Here is an 18562-nt window from a genome sequence, read left to right as displayed (position 1 = left end):
GACTTTGCAGTCCAGTGCATTAACCCGCATTTACACACCAGGACTCATTAGTCTCATTGTTGTTGTTGTTAAGTGCCATCGAGTCGATTCTGACTCATAGTGACCCTGTATAGAGTTTCTGAGGAGCAGCTGGTGAGCTTAGTTGCCGACTTTGCAGTTCAAACGACTTTGCAGACTGGTGCACTAGCCCACAGCACCACACCAGGACTCACGAGGGAGGCTTAAAACAAGGGTCCAAATACCATAGTTTCAGGGGACACCATGGTCAACTGGCATAACAGTCCACAAAGACAATGTTCTACATCCTACTTTGGTGAGTAGCAACTGGAATCATAAAAGCGCCCGAACAGCCATCTCAGGTGAAACTATTTGTCTTTCCATATGCAGTAAAAATAAAAGTGATGAAAATTGAACAGCATTGGAATCAATTAGTCTAATGTACTAATGGAACATGTGAACGTCGGTCTCCACGACTCTGAAACCAGAAGAACTAGATGATGCCCTGCTACCACTACCAACTGTTCTGAAAGGGATCACATTAGAAGGTTCCGGATGGAGTGGGAGACAGTGTGGAATAAAACTCAAAATTATAAAAAAAACAAACAACTGGACTTCACTCATCAGAAAGAGATTGGAGGAACCTGAGACTGCTGCCTTTGATCACCCTCAGATCTGGAACGGAACTCACCCTGTAGCCCAATATTCCCCCAAGTGGTGTGGTGGTGGTGGTTATGTGCCGTGGAGTTGGTTCTGACTCATAGCAACCCAGTACAGGGTTTCCGAGGCTGTAAATCTTTATGGCAGCAGAAAGCCTCATCTTTTTCCCGTGGAACAGCTGGTAGTTTCGTACAGCGTCCATTTCGTAACCAGGTAGGTATATAGGGAGGGGGACATCAACACTAGTAAGGTATGCTCCTCAGGGCATGGTCAACTATTCAGGATCAAAAGGGTAACCTTTGCCTAAGGACAAAGTTCAGAAGGGCTGGGAAGGAGGTTGAAATAGAAATAAGCACAGGGAGGTAGTGGGAGAACTTGTTACAAGGAGGGGATTGTCATCATTGAGATGAAACGAAGTGTGTGCATTGTTTAACATAAAACTGATGATCTGCCCTGTAAACATGCAATTCACAATAAAAAAAGGGTTTGTTTTTGTTTTTCCCAAAGTTCTAGTCAAAGTCATAGCTTCCTAGTGGATCTGCTGAGCCAGTGAAATTCAAGGCAGAGAGGTCAGCTCTTAGGTTAGGATCATTGTTCTTTAGGGTTCCCAAAGGGTAATGTCGGTAGATTTTCTTGAAGGACACAGGATGATCACAGGGACACATTAGGAAGAATGTTGAAGAAAATTGAAAACAACCCTCCTGCGCCTCTCACCACACACCCCTTCTTCCATAGGGAGGGCAGCCTGAGCAGGAGAACTTTGGGAGAAAAAGTGAGCCACTTTCGGTTCTCCCAGCAGCCCGAACCAGAGGAGACGCTGGCAGAGGAAGGGAATCCAGTGGGACCTTAGAGTGTCCCATCCCCTCTGTGAGCCTTTGTCCATCTCGAAGTTGCTGTGAGGCTCCTATGGAAAAAGACCTGTCCTTTCCATTCACAGACATTTCTTCACACAATCAAGTAGCTATTGAGCACCTACCAGGTGCCAGGTGCTGGGAAGACAGTAGTGAACAGAGCCTTGCTCTCCGGGAGCTTATGTTGAAGAGAGGGAGACAAGCAATGACTAGATGCATCTATAATATAATGTCAGGCTGTGATAAATACTGAGTAGGAAAATAATGCCAGGTAAAGAGAGGAGTGATTTCGGGGCTACAGTTGTACTTCAGCGTAGTCAGGGAGAGCTTCCTGGAGGAGGCAACTGAGGCTTGAAAGACATGAGGAAGTCGGTCATCTGGTGGGGGGTGGAAGCAAAGGTGTCATGGCCAGAAGTGCTTGGCTTGTTGAAGGAACAGAGGAGGCTCAATGCTGCTGGGACAGTGTATGTATGGAGGGGGCATGGAAGGTGGAGAAAGACAGGATGGGGTAGATGAGGAGGAGGGTCCTAGTTAGATCAACAAGGGCTCAGAAGCCATAGAAAGTGTGACGGGAAGGGTCAGAGTCTGGGAGAGTGAGAAGATCCAAAGGATTGCCTAGTCAGAGAGCTGAGAGAAGAGAGCTTGGGTAATTTTAGCTTTGAGATAATTATCCCTACCTTACAGAGGAAGGAGCTCTGGTAAGTAGTGGTTAGGAGTCGGGCCATTAACCTCAAGGTCAGCAGTTCAAAACTATCAGCTGTTCCATGGGAGAAAGATGAGGCTTTCTGCTCCTATTAAGATTTATAGCCTCGGAAACCCTCTATACAAGGTCGCTGTGAGTTGGAACCGACTCCAGGGCACATAACCACCAAACCACCTCACAGAGGACAGTGGGTTGCAGAGCTGGCTTGGTTTGATATTGATCTACGAAGTTGTTGGTGGATGATCTGTTTACTGTGGGAGGCTGCTGATAAACAGCAGCTCCTTAGAACTTTACAAGTAAATTGAAGATGCCCATATTTAAAGCTCTGGTAGCATAGTGGTTATGAATCACGCTGCGAACCGCAAGGTCAGCAGTTCGAAACTACCAGCAGCTCCGTGGGAGAAAGATGAGGCTTTCTGTTCCTGTAAAGATTTACAGCCTTGGAAACCCTGTGCAGGGTCGTTATGAGTCGGAACCGACTCCACGGCACTTAATATATTTCTATTGGGCAGTACTGTTCTGGAAGCCTAAAAGCCTTGATTGTTGTTGTTAAGTGCTGTTGAGTCAATTCCGACTCATAACGACCCCGTATAGGGTTTCCAAGGATGTAAATCTTTGCAAGAGCAGAAAGCCTCATCATTCTCCTGCGGAGTGGCTGATGGGCTCAAACTGGTGACCTTGTGGTTCACAGTCCAGTGTTTACCCTACAGAGCCACCACACTAAAATCCTTGGAGATCCAATTAAATGCATAATTAACGTATCAACCCCACTCCTAGAGTTCCTACTCACATTTCCTGGAGCTCGTATGTCACCCTTAGTACTTACCACCTTCTAAATACTGGATAATTTATGCAACTGTTATGTTTATTGCTTATTATCTGCTCCTCCTGCTAGATCATAAGCTTCGTTGTTTTTTTTTTTTTCTATTTTGCGCAGTTAGTCCTAAAGAGCATAGAATAATGTCAGACATATAGTTGTTGTTGTTAAGTGCTGTTGAGTCATTTCCAACTCATAGGGTTTCCAAGGAGCATCTGGTGAGTTTGAACCACCAACTTTGTGATTCAAATGACCTTACAGTCCAGTGCTTACCCTGTTGTTGAGTGCCATTGAGTCTATTCCGACCCATAGTGACCCTGTATAGGGTTTCTGAGGAGCAGCTGGTGAGCTTGAACCACTGACCTTGCAGTTCAAACTGCTTTGCAGTCTGGCGCATTTACCCATAATGCCACACCAGGACTCCTGTGCTTACCCTACTCTAAATAAATATTTAATGAACGAATAAATGAATAACTAGGTGAATATAGGCTTGGGAAGTGTAGGTGTCCCACTGTTGACAAATCTTCCATTTTTTTCTAGAGAAATTCCAGATGAAGGGTACCCTGTGAAGTCCTGGTGGGGTGCTGCCGGATAATGTACTAGATTACAAGGTCGGCAGTTCAAACTCACCAGCTGCTCCTTGGAAACCCTATATAGGTTCGCAATGAGTCAGAACTGCCTCCACAGCACTCAACAACAACATGAGTTTTAAATGTTGTAAGTAATTCAGGTATTTTAAAGCATCATGCTGATCAAAGGAAAGAGATTTGTGGGCATTTTTCAGTACTTGGACTGCCTATCCTGGACTGTTGTCTGCACCCTCCTCTTGTCTTGAGGATTCTGGAGGTCAAAGTGGGAAGGGCTGATGAGGGATGAGCAGGGATCGCTCACATCTGCCTGTCCCAGAAGTTACCATGCTAGCATGCTTTCCAGAGTCTAAGATGGGTAGTAATTACTGGATCTTCCCCTTCTCCTGCAAGGAGCCCTGTGGGTGCTGTGGATTAGGCATCGGGCTGCTACCCATAAGGCTGGCAAAGTTCAAACCCACCAACTGCTCCTTAGGAGAAAGCTGAGATTACTGCTGCTGTAAAGATTTACAGTCTTGGAAACCCTACCCAAGGTCACTATGAGTCAGAGATTGTGTTCACGAGGAAACTGTACATAGACCAAGAGTCAGTTGTTCCAACAGAACAAGGGGATGTTGAATGATTTAAAAATCAGAATAGGTGTGTGTCAGGGTTGTAACCTTTCACCATATTTACTCAATTTGTATGCTGAGAAAATAATTTTAAAAACTGGTTTATATAAAGAAGAATGTGGTACCAGGATTGGAGGAAGACTCAACAGTCATTAAATAATATCATGATAAATTAAGGCAAGACTCAAGTTGTCAAAGATTTCATTTTACTTGGATCCACAATCAATGCTCATGGAAGCAGCAGTCAAGAAATGAAACAACAAATCAAACCGTCTGAGATCTCTGTAAAGTGTTAATGAGCAAAGATGTCACTTTGAGGACCAAGGTGGGCCTGACCCAAGGTACACGTTACTTTCAATTGTCTTGTATGCATGAGAAAGCTGTACAGTGAACAAAGAGATTGGAGAAGAATCAATGCATTTGAATTATGGTGTTGGAGATGCATATGGAATATACCAGAGAATGCCAGAAGAGCAGACAAATCTGCCTTGAAACAAGTATGGCAGGCTTGTTCCTTGGAAGCGATGACAGTGAAACTTCGTCTCTCGTACTTTGGACATGTTGTCAGAAAGGACCAGTCCTTAGAGAAGGACATCATGCTTGGAAAATTGGAGGGTTAGTGAAGAAGAGGAAGACCCCCAATGAGATGGATTGACACAGTGGCAACAACAATGGGTTCAAACAAAACAACACTTGTGAGGATGGGATCGTGGACTGGCCAGCGGTTTGCTCTGTTTTACCTAGGGTCAGTATGAGTCAGAATCTACTCTATGGTGGTGGGTTAGGCTTAGTTATGGCCCCATCTCCTGCAGTCCTTCACATATGATGTCTACGTCTTTAGGTAACACTACAGCAGGGGTGCAGGATCCACGCAAGACCTTCCCTGTTGCCTTGTTTGACCTGTATGACCCTTAGCCATACACAGAGCCTGCTCCCATACAACAGATGAAATTTTTGCACCAAAAATTGAGGACAGGCAGTCTAGGCACTGAACAAGGACAGGAAAGGCTGACACGGTATTAGAGGGCCTTCTAGGCTCTCAGCAAAGTCTTGGATTGTCCCAAGGTCTCTCTGTGTGGCTTTGAGTGTGTTTCTTACCTTATCATGTCCTCAGTTTTATCTTCCATACAATGCACGCCTCTGTTCAGCTCTGCAGTGTCTTAATTCATCCATCCCCATGGAAAGATCAACTTTACTGAAAGGAATCGCAACCATTCAAGATCAAAAGGGCAACATTTACCTGAGGACAAAGTTCAGAAGTGTTGGGAAAGAGGGCAGAGCGGAAGTAAGAAGCACAGGGAGGAAGTGGGGTAAGTGATGTTACATGGAGGAGATCACAATCACCGACATCAAACAAAGTGTGTGATTTCTTGAATCTAAAATGAATGATCTGCTTCAAAACTTTCATTCAATTCACAATAAAAAGTTTCAAAAATTTTTTCCCATAAAATTAAAAAAAAAAAAAGCTTTATTGAGGAATCATTTAAATAACATACAGTTCATTGATTCTGAGTGCAGCTTTGAATTTTGACAACTATATACAAGGGAGTTTCAAAAACTTCATGGAAAATTTTCATTTCATTTTTCCATGAATTTTTTGAAGCCCCTCTGTACAGTCTCATTGTTACCCTAACAATCAAGATAGAGAACAGTTCGTTGGTGCCCCTTCCTGGTTGATTCTCCCTTCCCTGGCTCCTGACAACCAGTGGACTGCTTTCTGTCATTATAATTGGTTTTTCTGAAGCTTCATAGAGATGGAACTGCTTCATATAGATGCAATTGTGGTCTGCCTTTTTTTCACATAGCGTAATATCCATTCAAGATGGTGCCTGCATCAATAGTCTGTCCTGTTTATTGTTGAGTAGTGTTGCATTATATAGATCTATCACAATTTGTTCATCCATTTTCTTTTGATGGACAGTTTGGTTATTATGACTAAAGCTGTTTGGGGCTATTATGAATAAAGCTGCTATGAACATCCATGTACAAATCTTTGTGTGGGCATTTGTTTTCATTTCTCTTGGGTAAGTACCAAGGAGTGGGATTGCTGTACGGCAAATGTATGTGTAGCTTTATCACTAACTGAGGGCACAGACACTGTTAATAATACTGGCTCAATGAAAGGTCCTAGGCACTGGCATTTTAAAATAGCTCCATGGTAAAGCCAAGTGTCTCTGTTTTAGATGACCTGGACTCACAGGTCTTTCAGCTCTGACTAGTTGCCTTCCTTTTGTCTTTGGTGTGTGGAATTTGGGTTTTACATATAAACCTCAGCCTCTGAGGGGACCCGACACTGAGACTGTGAGAGGTGATCCTCCCTCGCAGGAACCCAGGCCTTATTTAGAAGGGAGTCCAGCCCCTGTTACCCCTCCCTAATTTAGCATTATGAGGGTTGATTATTCTAATGGTAAATACACAATTGCAGCCTTGCCTTCTGCTTCCTGCGTCTCCCAACTTTATGAGCCAGAGAGTATTTCTCCTGTCATTCTCATACTCAACCATTCAGAACACATTTTATTCTCTTCTCTACGAGGTAGCCTCTATGTGCTGAAGATACAGCTGATAAAAAGAGAGAAGCCCTGCTAGGGCCTGGGAAGACTGTAACAACACATACATAACAAATACAGAAAATAAGCCCAGGGGGTATTATGTGCTATAAGGAAATACACAAAGGGAACACAGTGGCTCTGTAGGTTAAGCACTGGGCTGTGAACCACAAGGTTGGCAGTTAGAGTCCACAGTCGCTCCTTGAGAGACAGATGAGACTCTCTGTTTCTGCAAAGATTTGCAGCCTCAAAAACTCTATACAGGGTCACTATGAGTTGAAACGGACTCGATGGCACTTAACAAAAACAATGGATGAGGAAGCCGCCCTGGTGGCACCATGGTGAAGCGTTCAGCTGTTAATCTAAAGGTCAGTGCTTTAGCCAACCAGTGACTCTGTGGCAGAATAGACCTGGTGATCTACTGTCATGAAGATTTTTCAGCCTAGGAAACCTTATGGGGCAGTTCCACTCTGTCTTATAGGCTCAGTCTGAGTTGGAGTCAACTAGACGGCACACAACAAATGATTAGGGGAGTTTGCAGGTGGTACCAGCTGAAAAATTGGTGGTTCAAGTCCCTCAGAAGAAAGGCCTGGTGATCTACTTATGACAAAACAACCACTGAAAACCCTTGTTGTACTCTGATACACATGGGGTCTCCTGGAATAAGAAGTGGTATTTGGTAATGAATTATGGGACAGCAGGGTGACAGGGAGGAGTCCTGGCGTGGCGATGTGGGCTAATGTGTCAGACTGCAAAGTTGTTTGAACTGCAAAGTCAGTGGTTCAGGATCACCAGCTGCTCCTTGGAAACCCTGTACTAGGTTGCTATGGGTCGGAATCGACTCAAGGGCACTTAACAACAACAATAACAACAAGGGTGACAGGGAAGGCTTCTCTGAGTTGGGACATTTGAAGCAAGAAGATAGCTATATGACTATCCAGGACTGTTCTGCAGCCACCTGTGGCTCATGAGCACTTGAATATGACAAGTTTGTGTTGAGATGTGTCACAAGTACAAAATACCCACCAGATTTCAGAAACTTAGATAAAACCCTAAAGTACTAAATGAATGCTCTTTAATATTACATGCATGTTGAGATAATATTTTGAATGTTTGATTAAATAAAATATAGCGTAGTGGTTACGAATCGGGCTGCGAACTGAAAGGTAGCAGTTCAAAACTACCAGCTGCTCTGTGGGAGAATAATGAGGCGTTCTGCTCCCGTAAAGATTAACAGCCTCGGAAACTGTGCAGGGTCACTAGGAGTCGGAATCGACTCCACGGCACGTAACAACAACAACATTAAAATTAATCTCACTGTTTTCTTTTTCCTTGAACAAAATATATCAACTAGAGAATTTAAAATTACTTGTGTGGTTCGCACATGTGGCTTGCATTGTTTTTCTATTGAACAGCTTTGGTTTTGGGGGAAAATTCTTAGTGGAGAGAACGACAAATGCAGAGGTCCTGCCTCAGGAGCTGAAGGGGGGCCAGGGCAGATTGTGCCAGGGAACAAACTAGAACAAAGGGACCAAATCCAGCAAGTCTGTGATGTCAGTTTTATAAGGAGGTGGCTTTTAATTTAAGTATAATGAGGAGGTCGTTTTAGGCACGGAAGTGGAATGGCCTAAATTACGCTTTAATAGACACTCCTGTGTGTGTTGAGTGGTGAACCCACTGGGTCGCCTTGTGGTGGGTCAATTACACTTTTGTCTTGGATGAAAGACAGGAAAGCAGGGTGTTGTAGGGTGAAGAATCCTGTCTGAGCCAGATTCATTTGAGGCCCTTCCCTTCCCTGGGACTCAGTTTCCCCACCTGTAAAATGGGGCTTGCTCGGGCTGTTCTCCAGCGTCAACCCAAGCACCTCTGAGCTCAGGTGGCGCCAAGCGCCCTGCAGGAACGCTCGCCAGCGGCAGGGGGCGCCTCCTCGATGACTCGGCGCTCGTCTGGCCAGGCGCCGGCGCGTTGCTCGCTCGATTGATCGGGTCGGGGTGGGCCCGAGCGCCGCTGGCCAGCGCCATTGAGGAGCTACGGAGAGGAAGCGCCGCGCAGCGCGGGGCTCGGGCGGGCGGTCCGGGACATCGACAGGTAGGGGATCAGGTGGGGTCGCGCCTGGCGGCAGGCCGGGCCGGGGAGTGAGGGGCTGGCGCGAGTCTGCGGCCGACTGCTTAATTTCCTCCTGAAATGTGGGACCCGGGCCCGCCCGAGGGGAGTGCAACATTAAAAACCCGGGGGACCCCGGCGGACCCCGACGTCCGGCCCTCCTTGCAGTCGTGTGAGCTCCTCCGGGGATTCCCGGGCGTCCGAGCCCCCAACGGCCTAGTGTCCGTCCGCCTTACGTGATCCCTGCGTCCGAGCCCCCGCGGGCACCCCAGACTTGGGTCCGGGGCTGGCTGAGCCTGTTGGGACCCATGCGTCTGCATCCTGGGGAGCCCAAGCCCCGACGCCCTTTCCAGGGTCGGGGCAAGTTGGCGACTTGGCTCTGGGGGGCTGTCAGTCCGCGTTTCTCGCCGTAGCCCTAGTCTAAACGTGACACCCGGTGTATGAGACCCCCTATGCACTCCGAAGAATGGGACGTCGGTCAGTTCTCCGGAGTGTCTTAACGACCCCTTAACCAGCACTGCTCTGGGAGAGGAACAGCAGGCCTCACACCTATCTTAACTCCTCTCCCCGGTCACGCCTTCCTCTCCAGGCCTTATGGAGGGTGTGGGGGTCTCAGTTCCTGGAGGGGGTCCAAGGTTCCAAGGACAGAGGGTGGGAGCCTCGTCTAGCCCTCTTCTGAGGGGCCTCCTGCCTGACACCTTTCCCTCTTCGGCCGCACTCAGCCCCAGCCTCTTTGGCATGGGGCGCGGGCGCCAGTTGCCTATCCTCCCGACTCTGGCTGCCCCTCGGGGGAGGGGCCTGGCTCAAGGTCATGCCCGGCTGCCTGCCCGTCCATGGACTGAGTACAGTGATCCCCAGTGTCACCTGCCCGGCAGAGTAGGGGAGGCCAGGTGGGCGTTAGTGCCAGGCAGCTGCCGGGTACTCCTCTTGATGGGCCCGAGTGTAAACACTTCAGGATTCTGGCCAGTCTGGCGGCCCCTGCTGACACCTGATTCCTTAAGGAAATCCTTGAAGAGGCTTCAAGCCGGTTATGGATGCTTAGCAGAGCTAATGGATGCTTTCTGCTTTGGCCCTCAATTTACTGACCAGGGTGTCTTTGAATCTGAGCTTTGCATTCTTCAGTCTTCAGAGAAAGTAGAGTAGGGTCTGATCTGATGCACAGACTTAACAGTGGTTTCCCTTTAATGGGAGGGTATTTGCAATTGACATTTCAAAGAGATTGACGTTTAGGGTAGAAATGAGTGTCTGTCAACGCCCTAAATAAAAGATACTCTGCCTTTGGCTCCTTGTCTAGGCATGTTTGGAGTTCATATCTTAAGACTAGATTAGAATGGGTCACATTTTGTTTTCATACATTTACTTGTTTAAAGTTACAATAAAGGATTCTTTTACTCAGACTTTGTCTTACTCTGGAAGCTCATCTGAAACCTGTCCACCGTGACCCTGCTGGTATTTAAAATACTTGTGGCACAGCTTCCAGAATCACAGCAACTCACAAGCTACCACAGCACAACAAACTGACAGAAGACAAACTGACAGATGAGACTTTAAAACATTTATTTAAAAATAACTATTTTTGGAATCTCCACTGAGTAGTATCCAATCTGTCTGGGCGGGACTGATGAAAGGAGATGGGGATAGTGCTCATGTGGTATAATAGTGATTAATTACTATTAGGATGGATTGTGAGGGTTGGAAATGTAAACGTAGACGTTTTGTAGCAAAAGAAGGGGAGTGGTTGACTTTGCAGGTCAGGAGTGGAGGCCCCTGGGACCTTCAAGGGAGAAGAGTGGAATGCAGGCGGGACCCTACCCAGAGAAACAGTGACCCCAGAGATGGAGGCAGAGACGATGACATGGAGAAATGGAGCAGCTGGGAACCCTAGACCCAGAAAGGGACAGGGGCTGTGTGCTGACCACCAAGGAGCAGGCTTGCAGGGTGTACCCTTTGGTTGGTTGATGATGCATGGAGGGGATTGTAACCATGGCAATGAAATGTAACCATATACAATAGAATGAATGTAAAGGTAATGTTTCCCATGTAAACGATCACATAATTCACAATAATACAGTTTTAAAAAAAATTATTTTTGCAACCTCTGTTGTAAATAAGGAGTCCTGGTGTGGCGCAGTTGGTAAATGCGCCAGACTGCAAAGCCGTTTGAACTGCAAGGTTGGCAGTTCAAGCTCACCAGCTGATCCTCGGAAACCTTATACAGGGTCACTCACTATATAAGGTTCCAACTCGACAGCACTTAACAACAATAACTATAAATAAACATAATGATTTCTCATTCTACATCAAACAGTAGCTTTAAAAAAAATCTTGGGCGATAAATGAGTCAAGTATTATATCTAATGCTGTTTTCTTTTGTTTTAACTGTTATTGTCGGCAAGTACAGGTTAATCTTGCCTGGAAGGAAAAACACTGTTTACAAATAGAAGTCACTCTCTCTTGGAGGTTGAGTTAACTCTCACAGGGCCCTCCTATGTTGTTGTTGTTGTTAAGTACCGTGGAGTTGGTTCCGACTCATAGTGACCCTGCACAGGGTTTCCGAGGCTGTAAATCTTTACGGGAGTGCAACGCCTCATCTTTCTCCCGCAGAGCCACTGGTAGTTTCAGACTGCCAACCTTGAGGTTAGCAGCCTGATTCCTAACCACTACACTACCAGAGCTCCTTGGGCCCTCCTATGATAGGTCTTAATTCAATGGCAACTTGTCAGTTAGGGTAGAGTATCTTCTGCAGCTAAGATGAATCATTGGAGGTGGGGCAAAGTACTTGGAAAGGAACCTGAAAGTGGGCTGGTTCCAAGTGGGGATCCGTGCCATTGCATATCTGGAGTGGAGGGCATCGTGGCTGACAACTAGCATGGGTGGCTCAACGTAAGACTTGGCTCACGGTTGGAATTGGGATCTACTAGCTGGGTGACCTGAGAACTCATTCAAGCTTTTTGGCTTCAGTTTTCTGTCTTGTTAACATTTGTAAAACCAACTCTCCTTCTGTTTTTTTAACGCTGATAAACTCTGGCGCTTATAACAGGCTGGTAGTATTTCTGGTGTTGTTAGGTGCCATTGAGTCTGCTCTGGCTCATAGTGACCCTATGCACAAACGGAAGGAAACACTGCCCGGGACTGCGCCATCCTCCCCAGTGTTCTGTTTGAGCCCATTGTTGCAGCCATTATGTCAGTCCATCTCCTTGGGGGTCTTCCTCTTTTTCACTGACAGTACTGAATCTCAATACTGTAGTTGGAACCAGAGAATTTTTGGAATTTATTGGCTAAAACAATTCCTTGTAATAGCATCACTGGGTGTCCAGATACCAACGATGCAGTTTCACGACTTTTAAGAATATTGATCAAATGCTGCCATCTCTCTCCCATTTGGATTATTATACAAGTAATTCTGATGAGCAAATTTGCAAAATTGAATTAGGGCTACCTTAGTGAGGATCACTGCAGAGGTTCATTCATAAATATCTCAGGATATTTTTTCCTTAACCTAGAACAAGAGTTCCTAACCTTGGTACTATTAGCATTTTAGTTTGAACATTTTTTTGTTTTTTTGTGTGTGGTGTGGTGAAATGGGTGGGGGAGGCTGTCCTGTGCATTGTAGGATGTGTAGTAACATCCCTGATCCCTACCTACAAAGTGCCACTAACAGCCCCGGTCACAACAACCTAAATTGTCTCCTGACAGATCATGCCAGGATGGGAATCCCTGGTCAGGATCATTAGGACAGTCTGGTCCCCACTAAAAACCAGTAGAAGTCCATTGAGCAGTTACATGGAAAAGATGTACATCTTTGAATTGTCAGTTTTGGGTTTTGGCTAAATATATTAGTGTGACTTTTTCTTGCAGCTATATCACAATGCAGTGTATGGTTTGGCCCTCTGTTTACTGACTAGGACATCTTTTTACATGTTTCTCATCCTGTCTGTTTAAATCTGTACTTTACATTCTTCCCCGTTGGGGCGAAGTAGAGAAGGAAATCATCCAGTCTTTCTGTTTTGCGTTTTTCCCTTATAGATTCTTCTGTGACCATGAGAGAGAAAAATAAAGAATGATCCATGATTTTTAGCCACCATTCCCTGAGGATATAGATCGTCATGTTGGAAGGTCTTGTAGCTTGGGTCCTCAACACCTATCTGGGGAAGTACGTCAATAACCTCAACACTGACCAGCTCTCAGTTGCTCTCCTGAAAGGTAAGGACATACATCTTCTTTGTTGGATTAAGAAAAAATAAACCTAATGCCTGGATGATGTTGTATTAAAGATGGTGTTGTTTTAAGTGTTGTTGTGGTTAAGTACTGTCGAGTTGGTTTCGATTCACAGCATGCTGGTATAGGGGTTCCAAGGAGCAGCTGGTGGATTTGATCTGCCAACTTTGCAGTTCATATTGACCTTACAGTCTGGTGCTTATCCTATAGCACCACACCAGGACTCCGTATTAAATATAGGTAAAAGGTACTGTATTCTCCCATATGGCACTGATTATTATTAGAGTAACTTAAATGTGTAGTTATGTTACTATAGATCTTTTTATAGCAGTAAAATTAACACATTTAAGGGAGGGTTTTTTTTTTCCCCATGGGTGACTGCTTTGATCAGTTAATTTTAGAGTTTACGATGCTTTATGGAGCCATGATGTAGTGCCAGTGGCATTGATTTTGGCTTCAAATCCTGCTGTGCTTCTTATTAGCTACATGGACAAATCATTTAAACTCTGATCCTCAGTTTTCTTTAGAAAAAGAGGGTTGCTACATGTGAGTTATTGTGAGTCAGAATTGATGCCAAGGCAATGAATTTCTCAAGGATCGATCAAATGAAGTAATGTTTAAAGCTGTTTGTCTCTTGGCATATAATAGATACCCAATAGAAGGTATATTAAATATGTTTCCCTGAGGTCTTCAGCAGAAGTTTTGAGATGTCATTGTACCTGTTAAAGCTTATGATAAGCACTGGGCTGTAAACTTCAAGGTCCATAGATCGTGCCTGCCAGCTACTCCACGGGAGGAAGGTGAGGCTTTCTATTCCAAAGAAGATTTAATGCCTCAAATCTGACACAGGATCACTGTGAATTTGAATCGACTTGACAGCACTTACCAACAACACCAACAACAAATGAAGCTTGAGACCCATAAGCCTTCATAGGTCAATATTTAGTAAATGCAGCCCAGTGAGTTGGTGTTGGAACTGGAAACATGGTTTTTTTCCTTTTCCTTGTTTTGATCGAAACTCTCCTTGCTGAACTCAATATGGATCTCATGAACATTTAAAGGGAAAGAAGATAAAGTTAGTTTGCAAGCAGGTAAAATCACAGAAGAGTAGAAAAGAGACCTCAAATATATTGAAAATCTCAGCTGCCTGGGAGCGTGAGTTTTGGCAAGTCACTAGGTTACCAGATACAGCAGTGACATAGATAGATGTTAGTATACTTTGAGAATCAGGGGCCAGTTCCTAAAGTTGTCCCAACTAAGTTGTTGCCGGGGCTAAGGCAGTAGGAGCTCTCACAGTTCCCCTCTTCTCCTCCCTTTCATTGGAAGCAGAAGTGAGCCTTTCCTAGTCTCGCCTTCCTTTCCTCCTACCTTAGAAAACAGCTGGTAAAAAGGAAACTGAGAGTGAACAGTCTGTAGGGCGGAGGGCTTGTTCAAAGGGCAGTAGCAGTGCCAAAGTCCCTCTCGGTTTCTACTTGACATTTTCAAGCATGCTAGAAGGTAGCTCAGTCGTATGGGTTAAGAAAATGGGCTAGAAAGAGAACTGCAAACTGCAACCATGGTAGAAAAAGAACTGGCTGTCTTTCAAGAGGGCTAGGAAAAGAGGATGTTTGCTGAAGAGTGACTAAGTAGGCATTTCTGATGTCTGACGTCTCATATGAACTCTTCACTATGAACAGATTTGAATCTCTGTAATTTTAGATACAACATATAATGTAGTGAAAATTGTATGTTCCTTTACATCTCTCTTTGGTGTTTATTTTCCTTTTAAAAAATGTTATTCTCTAGGGCTTTTTACGTCACTGCGGAATTTGAGGAATCTCTCTCTGCAGAATAGAAAAATGCTTTCTCTTTCATAACCAGTATTAGTATGGAATCTCATGCTTATAGTTCCCAAGCACAGTACAAAACGTGGCCAGAAAAGTTCTGGGTACTGAGAAGACTGGCTTTGTAAAGATGTTGTTGACATAGTTGATCTTGAAGATATAGCTAAGCCATGTGTGGGAGTGGAGGTCAGGAGAAGGGCGGAAGAATGTTATTTCAATCAGTGCAAGTATTCACTGTTATAGAGGCAGAGGAAATGGAAGTAATGGTCAAGAGTATGGATTTTGTAGCCAAACTGTGGGTTTGGATGCAAGTTCTTCTGTTTACCAGCTGCTTAGGCAAACTACCTTGCCCTTTCAAGCTTCAATCTTTTCCTCTGTAAATTGGTGATGCTATGAACTACACTAAAGACCGAAGACCAGAAGAGTTGTGGGATGACATCAAGAACATCATACAGGAAGAAAGCAAAAAGTCATTAAGAAGATAAGAAAGAAGGAAATGTCAAAATGGATGTCAGAAGAGACACTGAAATTTGCTCTCCTACGTAGAGATGCTAAAGCAAATGGAAGAAATGAGAAGGTACAAGAGCTGAACAGAAGATTTCAAAAGTCAGCTCGAGAAGATAAAGTCAAATATTACAACAAAATGTGCAAAGGTCTGGAGTCTGAAAACCAAAAAGGAAGAACACGCTCAGCATTTCTCAAACTGAGGGAAATGAGGAAAATATTCAAGCCTCAACTTTCGTTATTGAAGGATTCTCTGGGCAAGTTATTGAATGATGCAGAAAGCATCAAGAGAAGATGAAAGGAATATACAGTCACTGTACCTAAAGGAAATGATTGATGTTCAACTGTTTCAAGCAGTAGCATATGATCAAGAGCCACTGACACTGAAGGAGGAAGTCCAAGGTACATTGAAGGAATTGGCAAAGGACACGGCACCAGGAATTGATGGAATAAAAATTGAAATCTTTCAAGACAGTGAGGCGGCACAGGAGGCACTCACTCATCTCTGCCTAGAAAGTTGGAAGACAACTATCTGGCTGACTGATTGGAAGAGATCCATATTTGTGCCCATTCCAAAGAGAGGCGATCCAACGGAATACAGAAATCATCGGACAATCTCTATGATATCCCATGCAAGTAAAGTTTTACTAAAGAAATGGCTGCAACTATACATTGACATAGAATTTCCAGAGGTTCAAGCTGGATTCAGAAGAGGCCATGGAACAAGGGATGTCATTGCTGATGTCTGATGAACTTGGCAGAAAGCAGAGACTTTCAGAAAGATGTTTACCTGTGCTTTATTGACTATTCAAAGGCTTTCAATTGTGTGGATCATGATAAGCTGTGGACAACATTGCAAAGCATGAGTATTCTGGAACACTTGATTGTGCTCATGAGGAATCTATACATGGACCAAGAGGCAGTTGTTTGAACAGAACATGGGAACACTGAATGGTTTAAAATTAAGAAATGTGTGCGACAGGGTTGTATTCTTTCACCATACTTATTCAACCTGTATGTTGAGCCAGTAATCCGAGAATCTGGGTTATATGAAGAAGAATGTGGCATTAGGATTGGAGGAAGACTCATTAACAACCTGCGATATGAAGATGATACAACCTTGCTTGCTGAAAGTGATGAGGACTTAAAATAGTACTGATGAAGGTCAAAGAGCACAGCCTTTGGTATGAATTGCATCTCAGTATAAAGTAAATGAAAATCCTCCCCACTGGACCAATAAACAACATTCTTATCAACGGAGAAAAGATTGAAGTTGTCAAGGACTTCATTCTTCTTGGTTCAACTATCAGCACTCATGGAAGCAGCAGTCAAGAGATCAAATGACATATTGCATTACGCAAATCTGCACAAGACCTTTTAAAAGTATTGAAGAGCAAAGATGTCAGCTTGAGGACTAAGGTGTGCTTGACCCAAGTCATGGTGTTTTCAGTAACCTCATATGCATGTGAAAACTGGACAGTGAATAAGGAAGACTGTAGAAAATTTGATGCTTTTGAGTTATAGTGTTAGAGGAGAATATTGAAAGTGCCATGGGCGGGCTGCCAAAAAGAACTAAGAGATCCATGTTGGAAGAAGTGCAGCCAGAGTGCTCCTTGGAGGCCAGGATGGCCAAGCTTCGTCTCTCATACTTTGGATATATTGTCAGGAGGGACCAATCGCTGGAGAAGAAAATCATGTTTGGTAAGGTGGAGGGTCAAAGAAAAAGAGGAAGACACCCAGGGAGATGGATTGGCCACGTGGCAGCATCAGTGGGCTCAAGCGTGGCAACTATTGTGAGGTTGGCCCAAGACTGGGCAGTATTTTGTTCTGTTGTGCATAAGGTTGGTATGAGTTGGTACCGTCTCAGTGGCACCTAACAACAACAATGAACTATCTCAGAAGTTTGAGGACTAACAGATTACTGTGGGCCACCGAGTCCTGGTGTGGCAGTGTAGGTTAATGCACGGACAGCAAAGCCGTTTGAACTGCAAGATTGGCGGTTCATGCTCACCAGTCACTCTTTGGAAACCCTATACAGAGTTGCAATGGGTCGGAATCGACTCGACGATACTTAAGAACAACAACCGTGAGCTTAGAACTGGGATTGCCATGGAGTGGGCCCTGAGGCAGTGTTATTGTCCCTCATCATGATAGTCAGCCTGTGACTAACTAGTGGGTTGGGTTTGGGTCTATTGTGCATAGGGCCACTAGGAGTTGAAAGCAACTCACAGCACCTAGCAACAACAACAACAACAACAGTCTGGGCAAGGTTCTGTGTTAATGGATGCTACAGAAAGAGGAGGCGGTGGAACACAATGAGAGCTCAGGTTCTGGTTTTACCACTTACAAGCTGTGTGACGTGAGCAGTCACTGGAGGCTCTTCCTCAGCCAGGCTCTCTCTTGCTGCCTGAGATCAGATAGATTGGTAGGAACTCCAGCACTATTACTTGCTAGCTTGATGACATTTAGGTAGATTGTCCTCTAAGTCTCAATTTCTTTATCTCAAAAGTTGTTGTTAAAAAAAAAAAAAAAATTGTTGTTAGGTGTTTTGGAGTCAGTTCCGACTCAGAGTGACCATAGCTCAATGGAACAAAATACTACACATTCCTGTGCCATCCTCGCAATTATTGTCAAGCTTGAGCCCATTTTGCTGACCGTCCACTTTAGCAAGCTTGGCGTCCTTCTCCAGGGACTGGGCCCTCCTGACAAATATGTCCAAAATTTGAGAGATGAAGTCTCGACATCCTGGCTTCTAAGGAGCATCTGGTTGTACTTGTTTCAACACAGACCTGTTTATTCTTCTAACAATCCAGGGTGCTTTTTAATGTTCTCCTCCAACACCCTAACTCAAATGCATCAGTTCTTCTGTGGTCTTTCTTCCAACTTTCACATGAATCTGAAGCTATTGACAATACCATGGCTTGGGTCAGATGCACCTTTCCTCAAACTGACATCTTTGCTCTTGAACTCCTTAAAAAGGACTTGTGCAGTAGATTTGCCTAATGCAATATGTTGTGTGATTTCTTGACTGCTGCTTCTATGAGTGTTGATAGTGGATTGAAGCAAAATGACAACTTCAGTATTTCCTCCATTTATCTTGATGTGATTTATTGGTCAGTGGTGAGGATTTTTGTTTTCTTTA

The 18562-nt window shown here is 44.6% G+C and overlaps 1 protein-coding gene across 2 annotated transcripts in view; it reads left to right on the top strand.

Annotated features, from left to right (window-relative positions):
* Positions 1-12981: 12981 nt before the first annotated feature.
* The window catches only part of VPS13D (vacuolar protein sorting 13 homolog D (S. cerevisiae)), a 360697-nt gene continuing 355116 nt past the window's right edge, over positions 12982-18562 (top strand). For both annotated transcript variants that reach the window (XM_006866375.1, XM_006866374.1), the window contains exon 1: positions 12982-13078. In XM_006866375.1, coding sequence (XP_006866437.1) covers positions 12982-13078 — 97 coding nt within the window. The remainder of the gene's footprint in view (positions 13079-18562) is intronic.

This window comes from Chrysochloris asiatica, unplaced genomic scaffold, assembly GCF_000296735.1.
Source record: "Chrysochloris asiatica unplaced genomic scaffold, ChrAsi1.0 scaffold00090, whole genome shotgun sequence".
Classification (NCBI taxonomy): Eukaryota; Metazoa; Chordata; class Mammalia; order Afrosoricida; family Chrysochloridae; genus Chrysochloris; species Chrysochloris asiatica.
Note: the sequence above shows the minus strand (reverse complement) of the source record. Positions and strands in the feature narration are given on the sequence as shown.